The sequence below is a fragment of the Malania oleifera genome, chromosome 4, assembly GCF_029873635.1.
Source record: "Malania oleifera isolate guangnan ecotype guangnan chromosome 4, ASM2987363v1, whole genome shotgun sequence".
Lineage (NCBI taxonomy): Eukaryota > Viridiplantae > Streptophyta > Magnoliopsida > Santalales > Ximeniaceae > Malania > Malania oleifera.
This window is the reverse complement of record NC_080420.1, coordinates 85972192-85995201: the sequence shown is the minus strand read 5'-3', so window position 1 is coordinate 85995201 and position 23010 is coordinate 85972192. Positions and strand designations below refer to the sequence as shown.

Below are 23010 nucleotides of genomic sequence, written 5' to 3'. Positions count from 1 at the left end.
AAACTTTGTAATTGCTTTTTGTCCTCTTTTGAGTAGAATGATGGGCTCTTAGGAATATCCTTGTCAGGAAAAGATAGAGATAAGGCTTTCCAGGCAAGAGTAGATTGTCAATCGGCAAAATATGTTTTGGAAAAGATGTAAAGAATTTAGTCCACAAACAAAAATTTGCAAGATGGTAAGCCCTTTTATTTATCTTTGACTTTGACATTGAACCTATTAAAGGAGAAACAAAATATCTTCTAGATTTTCTAGCTCATGAATTTTTGCAGGGATTAGATGAATGAGCCTTCGCCACCAAAGGTCAATAAATCCAAATATACAATATTAGGAGCATCTAGTGGATCTCCTTCTCCGGCAAATTTATCAAACACTCCTTCAAAAAAGGCAAATTTTGGCAATCTTTCCCCTTTTAATATCCCCAAGGCAAATTCTTCCCCTAAGGAGAATGTCACGTCAATTTCCCTTTTAAATAGATTCTCTCCTTTGAAAGGAGATTTCCCGACAATATCTTCCAATTTGATTTCCCCAAAAGAATCTTTCAAGGCAAAATTGGCAAATTCTCCCGGGGCTTCATCCTCGAGACCAAGCTCTCTATTGGAAAAATTCCCTTCTAAGATCTCCAAGGCAAATATTCCATTGGCAAAATCTTCCACTGAAACCTTTCCCTACATAAACAAACAATACTTTCAAAATTTCTTCGTTGTTGAAGAACCTTTTTTCGAGCCAAACTTAGATGCAAAAAAATTTGTAGAAAAATATATTAATGAAAATTTTCATAAAGTCAATGAGGATCCTTAGAAAACCCAATTATTTTATGAATTTATCCTTATTGATACTAGATTTGTAGATATCTTTGAGCAAGTTAATAGAAATGATCCGGCAAAAATTGCTTTTTCAAAATTAAAAATTAACAAAGTAATTTCTCCATCTAAATGGGGAAACCTATAAAGACAAGGAAATTTTCTCAAGACTGTGATTCCAGTCATTCCAATTACTAGGATTATCGTGATGCTTGGTTTAAGACAATTTTACTTCAAAATAAAACTTTTTCTTTCTCTTGGTTTATCTATTTTGATAAGAACTTATCTAGCAAAGTGCCCTTCTGATTCCATGAATGGTAGAACAAATTCAGTCCAACCGCTGATATTTTCCCTACAAAATTAAGATCATCATATAACTTTTGGACCGACAATCTCTCTCCTCCTGAAGAATGGATTGAATTTCCAAAACTATTTTTATTCTTCAAATTTTTCAAACTTACTTGGATATTGATGCTACAATATAATTTTTCAAATAAGTTTATCGGCAAACATCACATCCTCCATTTCGGAAGACAACCTCAGATTAAATGGTGGAATGGCATGAAAATTAACCACCTCTCTGAAGAATTTCTCAAGCAATGGTTCAAGGAAAATCCAAGCTTCTCGAAGACTCCAGAGTTTTTTGGGCAACCTAAATTCCTCCTCTCCAAATCCCAGCTCCAGGAAAAATTGACCCAAGCCAAGACTCCGGAAGATTTCAAGGGAATCCTCAAAACAATGGCAGACTATGCTTCCTCTGAACTTCGACTTCTTTTCATTATCAGAATATTTCCAGATGGCAGAATGCATACGTGTTCGGTGTCGGCAATGTCAACAAAATATCGACCATATCAATTTTTAATAGGTTCCGGTAATATTAAAAATAATATTATAATAGATGCAATGTCGGCAAAATCGTTTTAAAAGTAAGTTGAAAGATGGCAAGACAAACAAATGTCGGCAATTTTTTATCACAATGAAAGCTTTGATGATGGGAAGCCAAGAAAATGATGGGAAACCACAATTTAGAATTACAAAGATGTCGACCATCAACAAATTTTTATTACCTTTGAAGATTCAAGAACCGGCAAAGACTTGAAGACTACTTTTGTCCCTAGCAAATGTTATTTAATATTAGTTTGAGTTCCGGGGACTTTATATAAGACCCAACGTCTTCTTCCTTGAGCATAAATTTTTCCCTCACTCACTACCACAACTCCCATGTGGAAAAGCTATGAAGAACAAGTGCTCAAGTTCTATGGCAATTCTAGTCTGTCCCAATTCAAGTTCAGAGTTTGTTGCAATTCAAGTTCAGAGTCTGTAGCAATTCAAGATCAAAGTTTGTAGCAATTCTATTTGTAGCAAATCAATATTGGATCTCAAAGTCTATAGCAAATCTGTGAATATTGTAAGTTTGCTCCAAAATCCATCAATAAAGGTTGTATATATTTAAATTCAATTGCAATTATATAGTTAAATTTCCGTTCTCTGCAATTTTACTTATTTCTTATAATTTTATGCATATTTCCACAATATTCATGTTCTTGCAATTTTAATAAGTCTTATTATTATTATTACTGCAAAATTTATTATTATTATTTCCTGCTGTGATTGTTAATTTATTATTCCAATAGAAGTTGTTGTTATTATTATTATTTTGCAAGTTTTATATCCTGGGTTAGATATTGGTATCAGAGCCAATTGGTGTAGGTAATCTTTGAACTTAATTCTCATAAAATTCTAAGCTTAAAGACGGTAAGCTATGGTAGTAAGTCCCGATTTATGGAGAGGAAGGGTAGTAAAGCCAGTGTGCTAGGCCGTTGCAGCTGAAAAATTTTGTGAAAATCAAGTTTAATAATTACTTATGTCAAGTGTCTCAAGTTCCAGTTGCCATCTAGGCTGTGAAACTGGCAAAACAATAATAAGCCAAGAATCATGCAACCTTAGATTAAATGGTGGAATGGCATGAAAATTGACCACCTCTTGAAGAATAGAAGGGTTGGGCTTGGGCGGAAGATTTGTATAAAGAAGTAGATCCATGATAGGACAAAAGTAAAGAAATTGATGTTACCTATAATATCATAGGAAGCACCCTTAGGTATTTCACTTAGCAAATTGCCGTGACATTCTCCTTCTTAGGGGAGCACCACCATTTCACAATATACCTTCTCATTAATGGAAAGCGGTACATCACATTATTATTATTTTATTTGGGGGCATCAAAGGGATGCCACCCAAGTACAACAAATACAATAAGATTACCAACACTGCAGGGTGTCCAAAAAGTCAAAGAATTACAAGAGAATCACTAGAAAACAACCCACTATGCCAGCTTGTTCTATTAGCAATTCAACGTCTTTACTAATATACAAGGGCCAGCCAGTCCTTCAAAAGCTCTCCTATTTCTTTCACTCAACACAAACCAAGTAAAGAAAAGGCAAGGTTTGGAACCCTCCCGCTTGCCACCGACGACTGGTGGTAACCCGCTACTGCCTGGTCAAAATTATAATAATCTGTTGAAATGTGTCTAGTATCAGTTTCATTATTTTGTTCTCATTAGGAGATCTGGAAGAGGTGATATAATAGAAGAGGGGACAGCGTGTGGGGCTCTTATGGAGGGGAGGCATGCCCATCTTGCTACACGCTTTGCGGTTTTCTTGGAACAGGTCTCTTTGACCCACACTGACAAAAAGTTAGAATGGAAGAGCCTTCCCCCTCTTATAAAAGCCCAGTCCAACCTTTATAATATAAGATTAAAAAATAAAAAAATAAAAAAATAAAAAATGTATTAGTTAGAGAAAAGGAAGTCTACCAAAAAATAGAAATCAAAAAACAAAAACAAAAACAAAATACCCCCCACCCCCCAAAACTTCAACCTATCATACCACATTGTCATGAGCTCAAGCACATTCACGGTTGACCATGTGTGTAATCTGTTTTAGCCCCAGTCCAACTTTTATCCTCGAGCCCTAGGACTGATTAGGACAAGCTGGGTAAAATTTAACCGAACTTAATTGAACGAAAAATTACAATATGTTCAGAACTTATAATATACATATATGTATATATAAAGAACCAAACTTAAGTCATGAAACTGAATTGGATTTTTATTGCACCGTCGGTTTTTGGCACGTTTCATCTATAAATTTTAATCTGATAAGTTTGGTTCAGTCATCAATTTTGGACAAAAAAAACAACCAAACTGAACCAATTATATACCTCTCACAAAGTATCAAGTAAACTTAACACAATTAACTTGTGAGGCACTAGTGCACAGTAGGACTGGGAGCTTCATTGTCAAATGTTAATGTTGTTGCTGTTGGACACACACACATGGGCGCATGTGCCATAGAGAGAGAGAGAGAGCAAACAAACATATAGTCCTTCCTTAAAAAAGAGAAGGAAAAACACAACAAGAAAGCATTTATTACAGAAATAGACCTCACACACATATATATGTAGAAAATATATAAAATAAAAGGTTACTCAGCAAAGGAGAATTTTATCTAAAATACTCAGTCACATGGAAAATGGTTCCACTGTTAATAGACTACTCAAAACCTTTACATAGATTCCATGCATTGCACAAAAAATATAATCCAGTTCTGGGACTTATTATAGTGTTATTTTGATAGGAAAAGAAACTTTACTAGGAAAAGAAAGAATTGAGGATAAGACATCCTCCTAAACTAAAAATAAGAGCAAAAAGAAAAAAAAAATGAATCAAATTCAACACAAGTAGAAATAAAAAATAAAATCGAGCTAGCAGAACCAACCAATCTCACTGAATATCAGAAAAAACCAACACTCACAAAGCAACCAGACAAAAAGATCCACCGTACAGAGAAAAAAAAAATGTGGTTGCATAACAAATCTGTAGACAAAACCTGATTTTGAAAAATACAAGAATTTCTCTCCAACCAATCACCAACTAGACAAAAAAAAAAAAAAAAAAAACAAAACACAGCATTAAAGTTTCCTTCTGGCCCTCCAATCCTCTTAAGACAACAAAATATCTTCCAAAGAATTAAGTCATACCCAACCCGCTCCAAACACATCAAAAAGCTAGTTCCATAAAGATCAAACCATAAAACAACAGCTATAAATTGATCAAATCCTTAATCTCATACGCATCCTTCTTGGTTTCGAGGCAGTCAAAGGTTTTAAGTGAATTTGGGTAAGAGAGATATCATCCCTATGGGGCCTTGTGAATGTGGACCTTTCCTCACAGACATTTTAGGCTGCAATCTCAGGCCCTTTCCTATTTCTTACCTTGGCCTCCCCCTGGGAGCCAAATTCAAAGACAAAGGGTGTTTGGGATTCCATGGTAGGCCGATTTGAAAGGAAACTTGCTGGATGAAAAAGGAACTCTCTCTCCAGGGGTGGCAGACTCACTCTCATCAAAAGCACCTTAGCCAATCTCTTAGTTTATTCTCTCTCTGTTTCTCATACCTAGTGGGGGGAACATATAAGAGGAGTTCAAATATCATCTTGTAAAATGGGGGCTTGTCAAACAACCCAGGCAAAAGGGAGGGCTCAGACTTAGATCCCTTCTTACTTTCAACAAGGCTCTCTTGGGAAATGGCTGGTGAGGTTCAGGTCTAAAAAAATTATTTTTGGACGAATGTTATTGTGACTAAATATGGCCTTCATCATAACGGATGAAAAGAGATCACAGAAGACTATGGCACGAGTGTTTGGAAATTCACCAGGATAGGGTGGAGAATATCTTCTCTCACATTCACTTCAGCGTGAGAAATAATGGGAGAACGTGATTTTTTGGCATGAAAACTGGTGTGGCGAGTCCCAGCTTATCTCTTCATTCACTTCCGTTTATAGGCTTACCTGTGATAAAGATGCCCTCATATGCCATCACTGGAAATGCACTAATCATGAGACCTTCTGGAATGTTCCTCGATCAGGAATGTTTACGATTGGGATATTGATACTCTTATAAACTTTTACAACAACCTTTACAATATTCAAAGTCAAGCCTCTTCCAATATGCCCATTTGAGCCCTGAGTAAGGAGGATATTTTCACAGTCAAGTCTTATTATAAACAGCATAGCATAGCAGCCCAACACAATGTGTGAAAAATTTTCCACGAAAGCTGAATTGGAAAACAGCTGCCCCTTCGAAAGTTGCTTTTTTAACTTAGGAGGCTGCACTAGGGAAGATTCTCAACTTTGATAATCTCCAAAAAAGGGCTTGAGTACCATGAATAGGTTTTACCTGTGCCTTGAAGCAGAATAGGTGAACCACATCCTTCTCCACTGCCCTTGGACCAAGAATCTCTAGAGCTCGGCCATATCCATGGTAAAAATTTGTCATGGCAGCTTCGGTTGAGGGTGAGATTTGGGCTTGGAAAGGGGTCCACTCCAACAAGACCAAAAGGAAGGCTCTTTCCCTTATCCCCTGTTAGATTACCACTTTACCTAAAGCTTAAGCTATTGGGTTGTGGACCAATAATGTAAATCAAGCTTTAACACTCCACCGCACATGCAGCCCAACAGCATGTGGAGAGATAAACAAATAATAAATAACACCACAGAATAAATGTGGGCGACAAGACTAGAACCCAGGACCTCCTGGTAACCAGAGCTCTGATACCATGTTAATTTACCACCTTACCTAAAAGCTTAAGCTATTAGGTTGTGGGCCAACAATGTATATCAAGCTTTAACATCCCCCTTGCTATATTTTGGGTTGTTTGGAAAGAAAGGAGTTGAAGGGTTTCCAAGGGGACAGTTACTTCTACGCAGACTCTCTTGGATAACTGGAAGTCTATGATCCAAAGTTGGCATAGTGGAATGCCTGGGGGGTCATGTCCATTATTCTTGATTTCCTCAATATTTTTCTTTAACCCGGTATATTTTTTGTTACTTCTTGTTCTCGCTGTACTTGATCAGCAGCATCCCCTTGATGCCCTGCTTATTCTATTAATAAAATTTATTTGCTGATCAAAAAAATAAAACGAAAATAAACATGAAAAACCACTAGCATAACACATCTCAAACAAAAGGATATAGAGCCTTGTGAGGCCCTCTAATTTGTGACGGACAACAGATTGTTGGTGTTAATTACATCAAAATGGCCAGTCATGCAAAAGCCTGAATTTTAGAAGGAGACTTAGCTTTCCATAAAAGACTGACAAGAGGAAAACAATATGAGGATTGAGCCAGATGAGAATAGAAAGAATTAACAGAAACAGTAAAAGTAAAATCCAAATTCTAAAGCCTAACAACCCCCACAATACAAATAAAGAAATTACTCCAATAGGGCAAGATGGAAAGGAAGCTCCTCCACTTCTCTATCATTAAGATTTCTACAAAAATGAGGGTCCACTGTGAAATAAGTAATTGAATGACATAGCTCGACAAGCCAAAGATCCACCCAAACGAAACCAACAACCATTTCTCACTTTAAATTTAGTACAAGGAAACAAAAGGGGGAACAACGTAAAATGAATTTCAAAAGGTTTTTATTTGGATCTCTTAACTAGCATCCTACTCACCTGCTTGCAAACCAAATTTGCTTTTGATCTTGATTTCTTTATGCGAAAGAGCTTTTTTTTCTTATAGAAAAAGAAAATACAATCAATGAAGAGGAAAGAATGTACTTTTTGTCAAAAAGAATTAGTTTGCAAAAGAATACGCAATAACCATTTACCCATCAAAGCAACGTTCTTGGACACCAAATTACCAAGACCCAAGCACCCCTCACTCTTATACCTTAATAAAATGTTCCATCTTGCAAGATGATCTCTCCTCTCACCCATCCTTGACCAGGCTTGTAGCTCATTGATTCCCTCCTATTTTCTTTCCTCACACACTGATCCTAGTAATTGTAAAATTTTGATGAAATTTGACAACCCACATTCTAACCCTGGGCATATAACATGTTACATCCAACAAACTTATCTAAAAAACAAGCTCCCAACTGAAACACAGTTTAACTTCCTGGGTGGCATAACTGTGAGGATCTAGAGAAGAAACAACAAATGCAAAAATAGAACCTCACCAAAATATGTAGGAAAGCAAAGCAATGCAGAAACATAATTGAATTTGGACATGAACCATTTAGCAAAAACTACTAAATGGCCCAAATGCATGCACTGATCTTCCATATACTCTTTTTTTTTTTTGGGGATAAGATTGATCTGCCGTACGCTTGTCTCTATATAGTTGGCTTAAAGTACCTGGCTCTGCGGGCGCTGCCAAAGAAGTCCATCATGCTCAAGAATGGGCCTATAGTTGGAACGTCCTTGCCGCTCTTCATCAGCTCTCTTTGAAAAATATTCATGTTCTGCGATACTGCATTGGAAAAAGAATTAAAGGTCCTTTAGTCCATCTTATGTAGATTTAAAAAAGGCAGACTATCATGCCAAGACACAAACCAATAGTTCCTTTTGACTCAAAAAAGAACAAATCAAACACAATAGTGCAATTCTTATAACTTGTGATACAGTCAAAAGTGCTGCAAAATGGAGTCAGTTCAATTAGTAAATTTTGAAAAGACAAGGAAAAATGTACAAATCAAAAGCTAATTAACCAAAATGCATAGACACAACCATCAAGCAAAGGCGAGGAAGCAGTTCTTTACCATGCATAGAATTATTTATTTTAAAATATTCCTAAGAGATCAATGCATTAATTAATAATTTGATGTCAATAATTTTTTGCTAAAAAAATTTATTTTATTTTCGGTTAACTTGTTGATCTTAGCTTATTAGATTTTAAGCCTTTAACTAATAAAATAATTGTAAAGGTGTTACAATCAAGCCAAAAGGTCCTAGGTTCAAGTCAAGGAAGCAGCCTCTGTAATGGTGGAGGTAAGACAGCATACTTCACACCCTCCCCAGACCCCAATATCAATATGGTGTGGGAGCTTTGTGCACCAGGTGTTGGGTTTAACTAAAAAAATAATGAAACTTGTTTAATTTATTATTCTTTAATATGCCTAATAGATTGGTAGTGGATATCATATTACAAACCTAATCCATTTTTTACTAATTTACACATCACATATATGATTAATCAATAACCTATTTATGTTTATATTAATAAAAAAGAACAGTGAAAATATATATAAATTTTTGTCAATAACATTTTAAAAACAATATAGAATTGATTATCCTTACTAAACAATGTTAGTAACTTAAACTAAACGATCCAAAATACATTAAAAATCCTATTAAGAAGAGCTAGGAGTTAAAACAAGCAAATCTACCGATATAGAAAAGGTCGCACGGGCTTGAAAAAATTTCACAAATGTTGCATCTGCTTCGCACGATGTTACATCCACTACTACTGCTTTCCACAGCACTCGTTACTTTTATGCTACACTACTTTTGACCGCCATTAGAAACCATGCCTTGAGGGCAATTACCTTTTGCAATCATCCTCTCCGCAATAGAATTAGTCCAAATTTAGAGTGGGTTCTTGGATTTAGAGCGAGATACAGAATTGCACACAGGTAACGGATGAAAAATACAGAAGGCTTAGATAGGACAACTAGGCAATCCCTATGAAGCTTGAGCATCAGGTGGCAATTGAAGGTATGTTGGGACAATTCAAGGTTAGGGAACTAACAGGAGACTGATAGAGAAAGAAAGTTATAATAGGTTATCAAGGCACCAATACGCAACTGAAACAAGGAGAGAAGTATTTATATTGGTACAATGTGTTTGCTGTCATTGTCCAATGAAGGATGCCACATTAGCCCAATGAGAAAAGGGATGTCAGCATGCCAAATAATGCAACTAGTGGCCAACGTAAGGGAGGCAAAGGATAACATGTATCACAAATTAAGTGATAAAAACTTGACCACACTAGGGCTGGAGGATTGAGCTTCTTTTGCCTACAGCCAGAGCCAAAACTCTTTGGAACATCTCAGGGATTGATCTAGGATCCTGCCATATATCCCATATAATAAATCCAGGTAGGTCTAAGCTCCTACAAAAATTGTAGACATGAGTTAATCAGCAATTCCACAATGATAAATTTGAGATTAGAGCAATATTATCTCTCTCTCTCTCTTGCTCTCTCTCTCTCTCTCTCTCTCTCTCTCTCTCTCTCTTTATGTATATATATATATATATATATATATATATATACACCAATTAACATAACTGAGGCCTCCTGACCAGAGGCTTAATGAAATAAATTAAGAAATGATTGGCAAAAGAGAAACTGGCATGCCATTCATTCCAAAACGAAATAATTTGACATTCCTATGTCAAGTTTGATGCGTAGGAATTCCTCCATCCTTCGTTAATAGACTTCCAAAGGCAACAGTTGTATGACCTTGCACAGAGGGATGAAATCTGCCCTCTCCCTTCCACCCATTATAGTTTGAGAAGAAAGCATGCTTTTAAATTGTCAAAATTTGCATTGAAGTTTCCACTTTCCAACACCTTTGAAATCAACTAGACGTATATTTTTCATCTTACAAAATTCCCTTTGAAATTTCCATGAGTCGTCCAAAATTTATCAAAATCTCAAATTCCAAACTTTGGATGTAGTAAATGAGGGAGTCCAAAACAATTCGTTTTTTAGATTCTTGGGTTGGAGATGCTTCTTTGCGAGTTAAGTGTGCTTTGCTTCCTCATTACTATAGACTTTCATGCTTAGATAAGGCTTCAATCGCTTCTTTTCTATTCTTCGGAAGGGAATTCTCACACAGGATTTTCATTTTCTTAAAAATTCTAATAAGAGATAGTAGAACTTTTTTTGAATGGAAGGTAGATGAACTTGTTGACTTGAATATTGTTGTCTTCTTGATCCATTTGTTCATCAACTTCGACCTAGTACTCATTCAATTTTTTTTCCCAAAATCTTAATTAGTGGATGAACTTGTTAATTTGATGTCAATTCTTGATCCATTTGGTCCTCATACTTGACCTAAAATCCATACCAGGCTATGGGATATTATTGTCTTTTTTCATCTAAATCTTTTCTTTCACATCTGTTATATTTCCCGACATCAAAGTCTTTTGCATTGGAGAAGATTATTTAAAAGGCTGTAGTTTCTTCAAAGTTATTTGGAACAAAAGGAATGCTTAAATAAAGATTAAGAATCAAATTACACCCTCTTCTTCTGGTGGGTTAGAGTGGCTTTTATTACTTCTCTTTACGCTTTAGCTTCTCTTATGGGCAGTTTCATTGATTGATTTACAAATTGCCAAGGGATTCAAGCAGCTCTTTGGTAGCTTTCTTTCCATACCTCTGAGTCAATGCACTCCAACTTGTGTAGTTGCATACCTTTCTCCTTCACCCATTAGAATTTTTTTTACCTATGTAAAAATGGTATGCCATGCATTGTTAGCTGTCACAGTCCTGCATCAAATGTGTACTAAGGAAATCTTGGGCTTGTAAGGATGGTTTGGCCTCTAACTATGTGAGGCGTCTTTTATAGGACAAAATTGTGATGCTAGTGGGCCAAAACGGACAATCCCTCACCGAAGATGAGCCCAAGACCGTAATATTTGATATCAAAGCCACCCTAGGGGTACTATCATGTGGGAGGCTGCATAGAAATATTCCAACGAGGGCATCAAAGGTTGGACGGGAAAGAATGTCATATTCTCACATCGGATGTGTACTAGGGAAATTTTGAGCTTATAAGGATTTGGCCTCCAACTATGTGAAACACCTTTTATAAGACAAAATTGTAAGGTCAATGAGCCAAAACAAACAACACCTCCTGGAGTTGGGCCCGAAACTATGCTATTTGGTATCGAAAACCACATGGGGGTACTATCATGTGGGACGCTACACAAAAGTACTCTAACTAGGGCATCAAAGATTGGATGAGAGAGAATGTCACAATCTCACATCATATGTGTACTAGGGAAACCTTGGGCTTATAAGGATGTTTTTGCGTTCCAACTATGTGAAGCGCCTTTTATAAGACAAAATTGTGAGGTCAATGGGCCAATATGAATAATACCTCATCGGAGTTGTGCCTGAGACCACGACATTTGGTATTAGAACCACCCGAGGGATGCTATCATGTGGGATGCTAAACAAATATTACTTTGACTAGGGCATCGGAGATTGGACGAACATTAGCCATGTTGGATACCTTTGTGAACAAACTCATCAAATGATTATTGTATGCAATTGCAATAAAGAAAAAGCCTGGTCACAAACAATGCCAAAGAGATTAAATTAATATACTCCAATATCATTACCCAAGCATGCCAAATAGTCTCAGATAAGGCAACCAAGGCAAATTCCTCTTCATTCGACCTATGTTTTGAGATTATTAGCTTTAATTTGCATGTCCACATAATTCTTGACTAAAAAGATACCACAAAAAATCTATTACCACTTGCAAAACAAAATGAGAAGCATACATATGGTTAAACACATGTTATTATCATTAAATAATGCAGTTACTATTTAATAGTGATACTACTATTTAAGAGAAATCAAATAGCATCACAGTAGTAGTAGCAAAATCATGTTGAAACTTCTGCCTTATGTTGCAAAAAATTACCACATTGTATCATGAGACACACTAGACTTTATTCTATAACAAACTGAAAGAGATGAAAAGATGTGCAAGAAGGCCACAATAATCACAAAATTGAACACATACAAATATTCCTTGGAAAATTTTGTGTCAAAGACACTTCTCAATTCTAACAAATAATAATAATAATAACACACAAAATACAAACACTTGTCAAAAACTGTATTTTTACTTCTAGTAATAACCTCATTCCACACTTGTAACTCTTCGAAATTGTGTATCATAAAATGCTAAATACACCATAACAAAGATGTAAATCCATAATATACATAAAAAGTACACAACACAACAAAACCAAGCCTTAGTCCCACTAAGTGGGGTCGGCTATATGAATCATTTTCTGCCAATTTATGCGATCATGGACCATTTCTTTTGATAAATTCAAGGATATTAAATCCTTACTCACTAGTCATCCCTCCCTTATCTTATCTTCTATAGAAGCTACACCTAACTTACCACGAATATGTTCATTCCTTAATTTATCTTTCAATGTTATACCACTCATCCATCTAAGCATTCTCATCTCGGCAACTTTTACATTTTGGATATTATGTTTCTTCGTTACCCAGCATTCCGATCCATATAGCATAGCCGGTCTTATAGCTGTCCTATAAAACTTCCCTTTCAATTTTAAGGGTATTCTACGATCACATATCACACTTGAAACACTTCGTCATTTTACCCAACCTACTTTAACTCTATGCATTACATCATCTTCAATTTATCCTTTAGCTTGCATAATAAATCCAAGGTATCGAAATCTACAAGTGCTATTTATTTCTTCATCATCAAGTTTAACTTTGTCTCCAATATTCCTCATATCATTACTAAAACTACATTTCATATATTCTGTTTTATTTCTACTTATCCTAAAGCCTCTAGATTCCAAAGATTCTCTCCATAATTCTAACTCGGCCTCTACTCCGTCCCTAGTTTCGTCAATTAATACAATATCATCTGCAAAAAACATACACCATGGAACCTCCTTTTGAATACTCTTAGTCAATTGGTCCATCACTAAAGCAAAAAGATAAGGACTCAAAGCAGATCCTTGATGTACACCTATAGTAATTGGAAATTCTCTAATTTCTCCATTTATAGTCCTTACACTAGTCATTACTCCATCGTACATGTCCTTAATGACATCGGTATACTTACAACATACGCCCTTTTTTTTCTAAAACCCACCATAGAACTTCCCTAGGTATCCTATCATATGCTTTCTCAAGGTCAATAAATATCATATTCAAGTCCCTCTTCTTTTCCCTAAACTTTTTCATTAATCTTCTTAAAAGATAAATAGCTTCTGTTGTAGATCTCCCATGCATAAAACCAAATTGATTTTTTGAGATCTTCGTTTCTAACCTTAATCTTTGTTCAACTACCATTTCCCATAGTTTCATCGTATGACTCATAAGTTTAATTCCACGATAGTTATTACAATTTTGAATATCTCTTTTATTTTTGTATATAGGTATTAAAGTGTTTTTCCTCCATTCGTCTGGAATTTTCTTAGTATTTACAATTGTATTAAATAAATTAGTTAACCATATAATTCTGTTATCACCCAAGCATTTCCAAACTTCAATTGGGATGTTATCCGGTCTCATAGCTTTCCCATTTTTCATCTTTTTTAGTGCAAACTTAACTTCATTAACTCTAATTTTGCATATAAATCTTATATTTTTAGTATTTTCCTCATTTGACAATTCTAAGTTTAAGCCTTCTATTTGGTTTTCGTTAAACAACTTACTAAAGTAACTTCGCCATCTTTCTTTAATATCTTCATCCTTCACCAAGACAATATCATCCTCACTTTTTATACATTTTACATTTCCTAAGTCCTTACTCTTCCTTTCTCTAGTTTTAGCAAAGTTTAAATATATATCTTTCCCCTTCTTTTGTACCTAATTTATCATACAAACTATTAAATGACCTATATTTAGCTTCACTAACGGTCCTTTTTGCATCTCTTCTTGCCTCCTTATATTTTTCAAAGTTGTCTCTGTTTCTACATTTTTGCCACGTTTTATACCAAATTCTTTTTATCTTTATGATTTTTTGTACATCTTTATCCCACCACCAACTCTCTTTGCTATTCGAGAATCTTCCCCTTAATTCACCTAAAATCTATTTTACTATCTTTTTAATAGAGCTAGCTAATCTATTCCAAAGAGTATTTGTATCTATCCCATCCTCTAAGGTCCAATCCCCATCTTTGATCATTTTATCTTTAAATTTTATTATATTTTCTCCTTTTAGGTTCCACCATCTAGTTCTCCTACACTAGTTTATTTTATCCTTTTTCTTCCATTTTTTAATATATATATCTAACACTAAGACTCTATGTTGTGTGGTTAGGCTTTCACCTGGAATAACTTTACAATTCTTGCATGATAAACGATCTACCCTCCTAGTCAAAAAAAAATCTATTTGACTTCTATTTTGTCTACTTTTAAAGATTATTAAGTGTTCTTCTCTCTTCTTAAAGTAAGTATTCATTATACTAAAATCATATGACATAGCAAAGTCTAAGATCATCTCCCTACACTCATTTTTGTCTCCATATCCACATCCTCTATGCAACCTCTCATAATTTTTATTATCTCTTCCAACGTGTCCATTCAAATCTCCTCCTATAAATATTTTCTCAATTCCTGGTATGCCTTGTATAATACTATCTATATCTTCCCAAAATTGTCTCTTAAGATTTTCTGCTAAGCCAACTTGAGGAGCATAAGCACTAATGATATTTATTATCTCTTGTCCTAATACCATCTTGATTTTTATAATTCTATCCCTTACGCTAGTTACATCCACAACGCTATCTTTTAAGTTTTTGTATATAATAATGCCTACTCCATTCTTATGTTTTTCTTATCCAGTGTACCAAAGTTAAATCCTGATTTATCGATTTCCTTAGCTTTCTTCCCCACCCACTTAGTTTCTTGAAGGCAAATTATTTAATTTTTCTTCTAATCATTGTATCCACAATTTCCGTGCTTTTACCCGTAAGTGTCCCTATATTCCAAGTTGCTAATCTAATTCTAGTTTCCTAAACTAACGTCTTTACCTGCCCACGTCCAGAATAATGCAGGAACCCTCACATATTTGACACCGTACCCGGGCGCTGACATGGCGCGTCGCTTCGGGGTGACGACCTAGCCCACCCTCGCCCACTTTTCGCTTCACCCGGGCGGTTCAAGTGCAACGCGTCGCTCGTAGGGGACGCCCCAGCAAATAATCAGTAAAGGTCCATATCATTGTGATCTAACAAATTTTACGCTGGCTTATCAGCTACCTAACACAACTCTCCTCCTTAACCCAGGCTTGGGACCGGCTGTGTGTGAAAAAAATTAGGATATTAAGTGCATCACAGGCGGAGTTACTATACATAAAAGTATGAATAGTGTAAATAAATATATATGTAATTCTATACTATATGTAAAAGTACAAATAGTGTAAATCATTTATGCAACAAAAATATCCTTGTCTTTTAAAAATCTGACAAAACATTTATTAAAAAATTAAATTTAACAAAAATGCAAAAAAATCAAGTCTAAAAAGTTATTTTAGATATACCTCTCAAGTCTTATATTTTTCCTAACCTATTCTAAAGTAACCAATATATTCAAATGGAACAATAATTTAACATCTAAAAGATTATTATTGAAATAAAATCATAAATCTAAAAGACAAATGTAAAGATTTTAACAAACAGGTCACAATTTATGTAAATGTTTAACTAATGATAGCTATTCGAATTGTGTGTCAAACTAATGAATTTCACTAATGGATCCCATGCACCACTTATTAAGTAAATTAAATATTATTTTAATATTTATCAATCAAAAAAACTAACTCACAGACATGGGATACAAAGACACTAAGGATTGTCCCAATCTTTGTTATAGTGTATAAGTTTTGCCTTTCAAAATTTAATTCTAAGAACAATGTGATCTACTAGTAAATTTAACTACTCCTATAGCTAAAAGACAAGGAAAATATATGGAAGTTCTCAAAGTGACAAAAATCATAATGCCAACTATACCCTTGATCTTGTATTCATAAAAAATTAAAATTTCACACGTGTCCCAAAACCCAAATTGAATGCCCAAACCTTTCAATCTTCACCAGTTGTCGGCTCAATCCTCATATTTTCAAATTTATCCACCTTTTCTACTACCCAACTTCACCATTAACCTTTACATGCAATAATTGTGACAAACCAAACATCAACAACTACCACCTTAATTCTTGCTATTACTTGTGGAATTCGAAAGATTGACAACCGCTTGTGCCTTCTGCCCTAGCTATGGACGATCTTGTTCATATCACTTGTATAAATAGACTCTTTGATCTAATAATGCATACTCCACTTTGCCTACAAAGTATCAGCATCATTTTAGCTTGTTATTGAGATATTTTTCATAACTATTTTTCACTCCATCTCTAGGATGGGAATTCAACTATTGAAGAATGGATTGCTGGTGGAATATTAACTTTATTCATGGACTTCTCTTGAGATATTATATACCATTCCTTCCCTTAAATAATATTCTGCAGAATTGTTCACTATGAATTCGTTTTTCTCCAAGTCTTGGTAATGCATAATGCACAGGGACCCTACAATTAAATCTCGATATTGAACTAACAATTCCCTATTTTTTCCCAATAAATAAAACATGGTCATAATTTTTGAATGATAAAACACCATATGTTTGACAAAACATTGTTTATGCAGTATCTTGGAGCCATGACTCACTAATCAAAGTTAATTCATGGAGCAAGGTGGTTGAACTCTGTTTAGGAGCCAGTTTTAACAATAGGGAAGGTGAGGCATTTAAGGTACTAAGGGAAGAGATTGTTGCCATTGCCACTGTTTTTAAGTATGCCTCTCATGCTATCAATCGTTCACCTAATGCATGTAGTTCTTGAAACTTTATTGATCCGGCCAGCACCAATGATGTCATTGGCCAATGACCTCACTTTGATCTTACACGAGCTTGCTCTTGGATATGTATTTTGATTAACAAAATTGATCCTTTGAGTAGATATTTGACCATTGTTATGTGGTTTTCATTCTTTTTGTGCACAACCTAAAGCTTTTCTCCCTTGTATAAGAGATCCTTTTAAGTTGATAGAAATGACAAGATAAAAAGTAAAATATTTGCATGTGATTTTGTCAAACGATGAAAATATAATAAAACATCTAGATTTTTTTTTTTTTTTTTTTGAAATTTCATGCATATGGATCTTGTGATCAAGTCAAGAAAATTTTGAGGAAAAAGGATTTCTTAATACAAATTTAGTAGTTGAAAATGGGATAGAACATTTGTTTTTATTTCGCTTCCACTCTTAAAGAATTGTGATCAAGATATTATAGTTATAGGTCAATGAAATTTTTTCTTGAAAATTATACTTTTGTTGTAGATGTAAATGTAAGTACCCAAAGCCTAACTTCAGTAGTCGTAAATAAAATGCGACAACATGCGCAATGCACATGCACTACACTAGTATATTGTAATTGTAAAATCAAAATAAGTATAACCATGACAAGGTATTATCACTTTGTTTAAAATTTTGAGCAAACTGTCACTTTGTTTAATATTTTGAGCAAACAATGTTGACCTCCCCTAATGTTTCAAAAATTCCATAAACTTCCCATAAGATTTGACAAAAAGACTTTGATCTCTCTTGAGGTCTCAAAAATCCCACAGACCAAAAATCCCATGGACCTCCTTCCTTGAACTCTAGCAAAAAACACGTAGATCTCCTCTAATATTTTGAAGGAAGACGAGGGGTACAAGTGTCCCAAAAATCAACTATCAAGAACATGAGAGGTATGTGAGATTTTTGAAACCTTAGGAGAGGTCGGCGTAATTTTGCCAAATCTTAAAGAGGTCAATGTATTTTATCCTAAAATTTATTTAAATTAACCCTAGATAACTATGTTGCAATGTTATAGAAATAAAATTTAAAATTTTCTTCTAAATTTGTGTAAACATTTTTAATCTTATTATGATTTTAATTTTAAAAATATAATTTTAACATTATATGTTATAGGTGCCATATTTTAGTCATTGCAAAATCATGTAGTGCTAGCACTTATGTGAGAGTATTGTGCGCATGTCATATCTATAAATTGGCACTTTTTGGACATTTCTTTGACACGCATCTCACACATCATAAACACATCTATAATTTAAAAATATATCTTACATGTATGATACTTCTCCAACACTTCATTGCCACTATTTGAACTCCTTCAACAATTTTAAACATGCTTAAGACTTAACAAAATAATATATTATAAACTGATTTTATTTTTTTATTCATAAAAAAAATTAGCTAAAAAAAAAAAAGAGCAGTAGAAATTTATGGTTTTCAAAAAATAATATAAACTTAGATATTTTCAATTGGAGAAGTCATATATTTGATATTTTTTTACAAAATCAAAATAAAAGAAGAAGATGCACTTTATTTATTAATTTTTCATATATAATATTATGAAAGTATTAAAATTTAGTATTTGTAATATTTAATATATTTAAATATAATATTATACTACTACTTTAATTAGTGTATTCCTGTTGTATCAGATCGTACATTTTAGGATTTATTGTGTTCCTATGTTTCAAAAACAATTCTTACTTCGACTTATAAACTTAATTATCAACAATGCATTATCAATATGTTTTAAAAAATAAATCTAAACTAAATTAAGAATTATTTAAGTCCAGAGTAATTTGCCATCACATGCAACACACATGACCCATTTACTGGTGACATAAAAAGGGAAATAATGATAGAAAACGATTTATAATTAGAAAAATACCGCTGATAGCTTGTAGATGGCTTTGAAAACCGTAGCCATTTGATTTTTTCTTCAAGCAGAGATCTTTCATGTAATGCAGCAACAGCTGCTGCTATCTGAGACACAAAAATATTCCTGCAATCAATAGTTTTACCCATTATTCTACCTTGTTCACACCCTGCTTGTTTCTCATGTGACCCTTCAGGTTTGACATTGTCATCTGTCACACGCTGCTCTGATGAAAACAGCAACAAATGCAACATAGCTTTTAATAAGCACTGCTTAAGTAGGTTAACAGAAAAAATCTTTGCATTCATTTCCCCATATAAAACAGATAGCTGTGCTGCTAACCACGTCAATACTTCAAACAAAATGGGGCATTTAAAACTCATAGTCTTCACATTAAGCTCTACATCTTGCCCGTTCAACTCTCTACTAAACAACCCCGCAAAACCAATGGCTTCCCTCACAACTGCTTTCAGACAAAGTCTAAAAAGCAAAAATATATGATCACTCATAGGTGCATCAATCACAATACCATACCTAGGCGAATTGGAAACTACCCATCTAAGCAAATCAGACTCTTTAACGATCAGCGAGCACAAAATTGCCTGGAGAACACCATACGAATAAATATTAGGATAATCACTCCACAGCTCAATTTCACCTCTAACAGTCCATAATTCCGAAGGAAGAAATCTCAGAGAGTCCATTCCAATCCCCTTAAGTTCTCCACCGCCATTACCAATGAAATTCGCACATTCGACCGATAGAACCCCTGGAAGCGTAAAAGTCCTACTGGTACCGACACCATCTTGATCTAATGAACAAACGGCGCCCGGGCAATCTCGGTAAAAGAAATTTGAAGTGAAATCTACATAATCATCCAGTGAAAAGCAAAGTTCGGTGGCGGGATCACGAAGGGTTTGAACGAAACGATTTTGCTCGCGCAGTTCGGCCTCTGACCTTAAAGTTTTCGGGTACTGAAGGGAGTCGAGAAGGGAGGGGTCAACAGGGGAATTGGAAGACGGGCAACGGAGGCAATGGACAAAGAGCGACTCCGGGGGCATGCGGTGATGGGGATTAAAGGGGCAGGGGCAGAGAACAGCGTCATTTAGGCTCGTGGAGTGAAGGAGAGGGGAGGAGAGGGAGTTTATGGTTGTTTCAGAGAGGTGAATGAGGCCTTTGAGGGTTTGAAGGGTAGTGGAGAGATCGGTAGTGGTTGGAGGAACAGTGGAGATGGTGGCTTGAAAGGGAGGCGCCGGATTCTGGGGAAAAGACTGGAAAAAATTTGGGTTAGGGTTTAGGTTGGGATTTTGAGGGAGGAGAGTGAAGAATGGATGGGAAAATGGAGCTGGAGGATTCATTGGAGCTCACAGTCGGAGGGAGGAGGAAGGAAAGGAAGAGACGGAGAGAACCAGCATATCAGCAACGGCAGCAATTAGTGGCAATGTTACGGAGACTAGAGAGAACCCGTATTCGGATAGGTTGGAACTACTTATTAAAAATATATTTTAAAAAATATATTTATCTAAAAATATTTAGAATTATTTATTGTAAATAATTTTTCAAATAAATATTTTTTTAAAAAAATTGTTTTTATAAACTAATTTTAAAATTTTGTTTTTGTAGTAAAAATAGTTATTTAAGTATAAGTCAACTACTACTTATCAATGCAAGTACTCATAAAGAGACTTGTCAAAAATAAAAAGTATTTATTTTTTTCAAGATATTGGGCAAAAGACATTCACCTACCTTGAGATTTGGTAAAAAGATAGAGACCTTCCTGAGGTTTCAAGAATGTCACAAACCTCCCCTGAAGTTACCAAAATGTCATAAACCTCTCCTGAGGTTTGACAAAAAGACACATATATCTTCTAAAAAATTTGTCTTTTTCATAAAATATAAAGGGAGTTTTGTGTCTTTTTGACAAACCTCAAGAGAGGTTCCTGAGATTTATGAAACTTTAGATGAGGTTCAAAAATTTAAAATTTTTGAAATCTCAGGGAATTTCATTGTCTTTTTGTCAAACTTCAGGGAAATTTATTATCTTTTATTCTAAAATGTTTTAAATAGTGGATTAGATAACTAATGCCAATTTTTTGTTTCATGGTCAATTTGGGTTAGATTAGGCTCAAAATTGTGACCAACTCAACCTCCTTTATGTGATTAAAGTTTATTTTTAATTTAAACTGTTAATTATACGATTCAGTTTAGTTTGCTTTAGCTATCAAGTGTAAAATAAAATAACATGTTACCTTAAAGATGCTAGTCTCAAACTTTCAAAGTGTCACTCAAGGTATTTATATATCTTATTTTTCATTAAATAAAAAATAATAATACTATTGACCAAGTTACTAATATATTTAAGTCTCATTATTGTTGCTATTGTTATTAATATTATTATTATTATTTTACATTTATGTCATTTAGGATCAAATCAGGTGGGTTGTATACTCAAGTCATTGTATATAAATATAAATAAATATATATATATATGTATATATATCAGTTAATGATAAATAGTATTGATCAAAATGGATATTTACAATATACAGTGGACAAACTCATGAGCCAAGAGGCCAAATGAAACAAAACAACCAAAAGTAGAAACAAGCAATCCAAAACTCAATCAAAGGAGTACAATCCAAATTTATCGTAAACAGATCTATAAGTGTGACTCTGAATCACCTTAAACAGACCCTCTAGTTCAATTGATTTGCCTTCAAACTTCCTTTTGTTCCTGAAATTGTAGAGGAAGTACACAATAATAGTCAAGCAAATCTTCTTTCCAATAAATTTAATTTATGTGCTCTTTGCCTCCTTATGCAACCATTTCAAAGCAATTTTCAAGGATGACATAACTCTAGTGAACCCCATGACAAGATCCCACACAATTTTAAAAAATTTAGATCTAAAAAAGATATGGTCAATAGTCTCAGTATCAGTTCTGTAAAATACACAGTTCTGGTCAACCCCTTCAATAAGTAGTTTATCACTTGTAAAAAGTTTCCCTTTCATTCCCAACCACAATGTGAACACATGTTTAAGCAAGCTACCACATTTCCAAACCTCTTTGTGCCACGTGACTTTGTTTCCCTTGTTCCTCCAATAGTTGTAAGTTTCTAAAGAACAAATTTGACCACCTACAACCCATTGATTAAACAAACCGTCTGCAGCCAAATGACCCCCACATCTCTGCAAGATCTGATTTTTAATCTCAATCAACCTCTTGAATAAAGGGGAGTCTTCATGCTCTGAAGAAATATCCTAAAAATTAGCACCCTTCAAGTAAATATGGTGAACCCATTTTGACCATAAATAGTCTCTTTTTTTTTTTTTCTAGATGTTCCACAAGGCTCTAGTGAGAAGGCCTTTGTTCCAAGCTTTAAAATCAAAAACTCTCAGGCCTCCTTCAGCTTTAGGGAGGCAGACCTCCTTCTAGCCCACAAGGGGCCTCTTCCTTCCAACCCACAAAAACGCTCTACAAAGTTTTACAACATGATCCAACACAGAATTTTGGATAGGAAAAATAGCCAACCAAAAACACTCCACACCTTGAATAACATATTTAATCAATTCCAGCTTACTTGCATAAGAGATTGTGTGTTCTGACCATCCACTAAGCAGGCTAGTGATCCTATTTATCAAAGGTGAATAGTGCATGGAATTCAATCTTGAAGTTGCTAGAGGTATCCCCACGTAACAAAAAGGAAATTCCCCTTCATTGAACTCTGTAATTCCTTTAACCTCGTCCAAGTCTTCACTTTTCAAACCACCTGAAAACAAGTTGGATTTAAGGCAGTTAGCAATCAACCCTGAACACTAAGTAAAGTTATTGTTGACTTTTTGAG

General features: G+C 34.7%; 1 protein-coding gene across 3 annotated transcripts in view; it reads right to left on the bottom strand.

The window, feature by feature from the left end:
* Positions 1-20636, bottom strand: part of LOC131154224 (U11/U12 small nuclear ribonucleoprotein 48 kDa protein) — a 45268-nt gene extending 24632 nt beyond the window's left edge. For 2 of the 3 annotated variants that reach the window (XR_009136391.1, XR_009136392.1), the window contains exons 1-2: positions 19178-20636; positions 8000-8114 (exon numbers count right to left, since the gene is read on the bottom strand). Coding sequence is in view for 1 of the 3 variants with exons in the window: in XM_058106858.1 (XP_057962841.1) it covers positions 8000-8114; positions 19178-20523 (1461 nt within the window). In the remaining 2 variants the exon portion in view is untranslated. The remainder of the gene's footprint in view (positions 1-7999; positions 8115-19177) is intronic. The other variant, XM_058106858.1, reaches the window with a different exon arrangement.
* Between the last annotated feature and the right edge of the window lie 2374 nt (positions 20637-23010).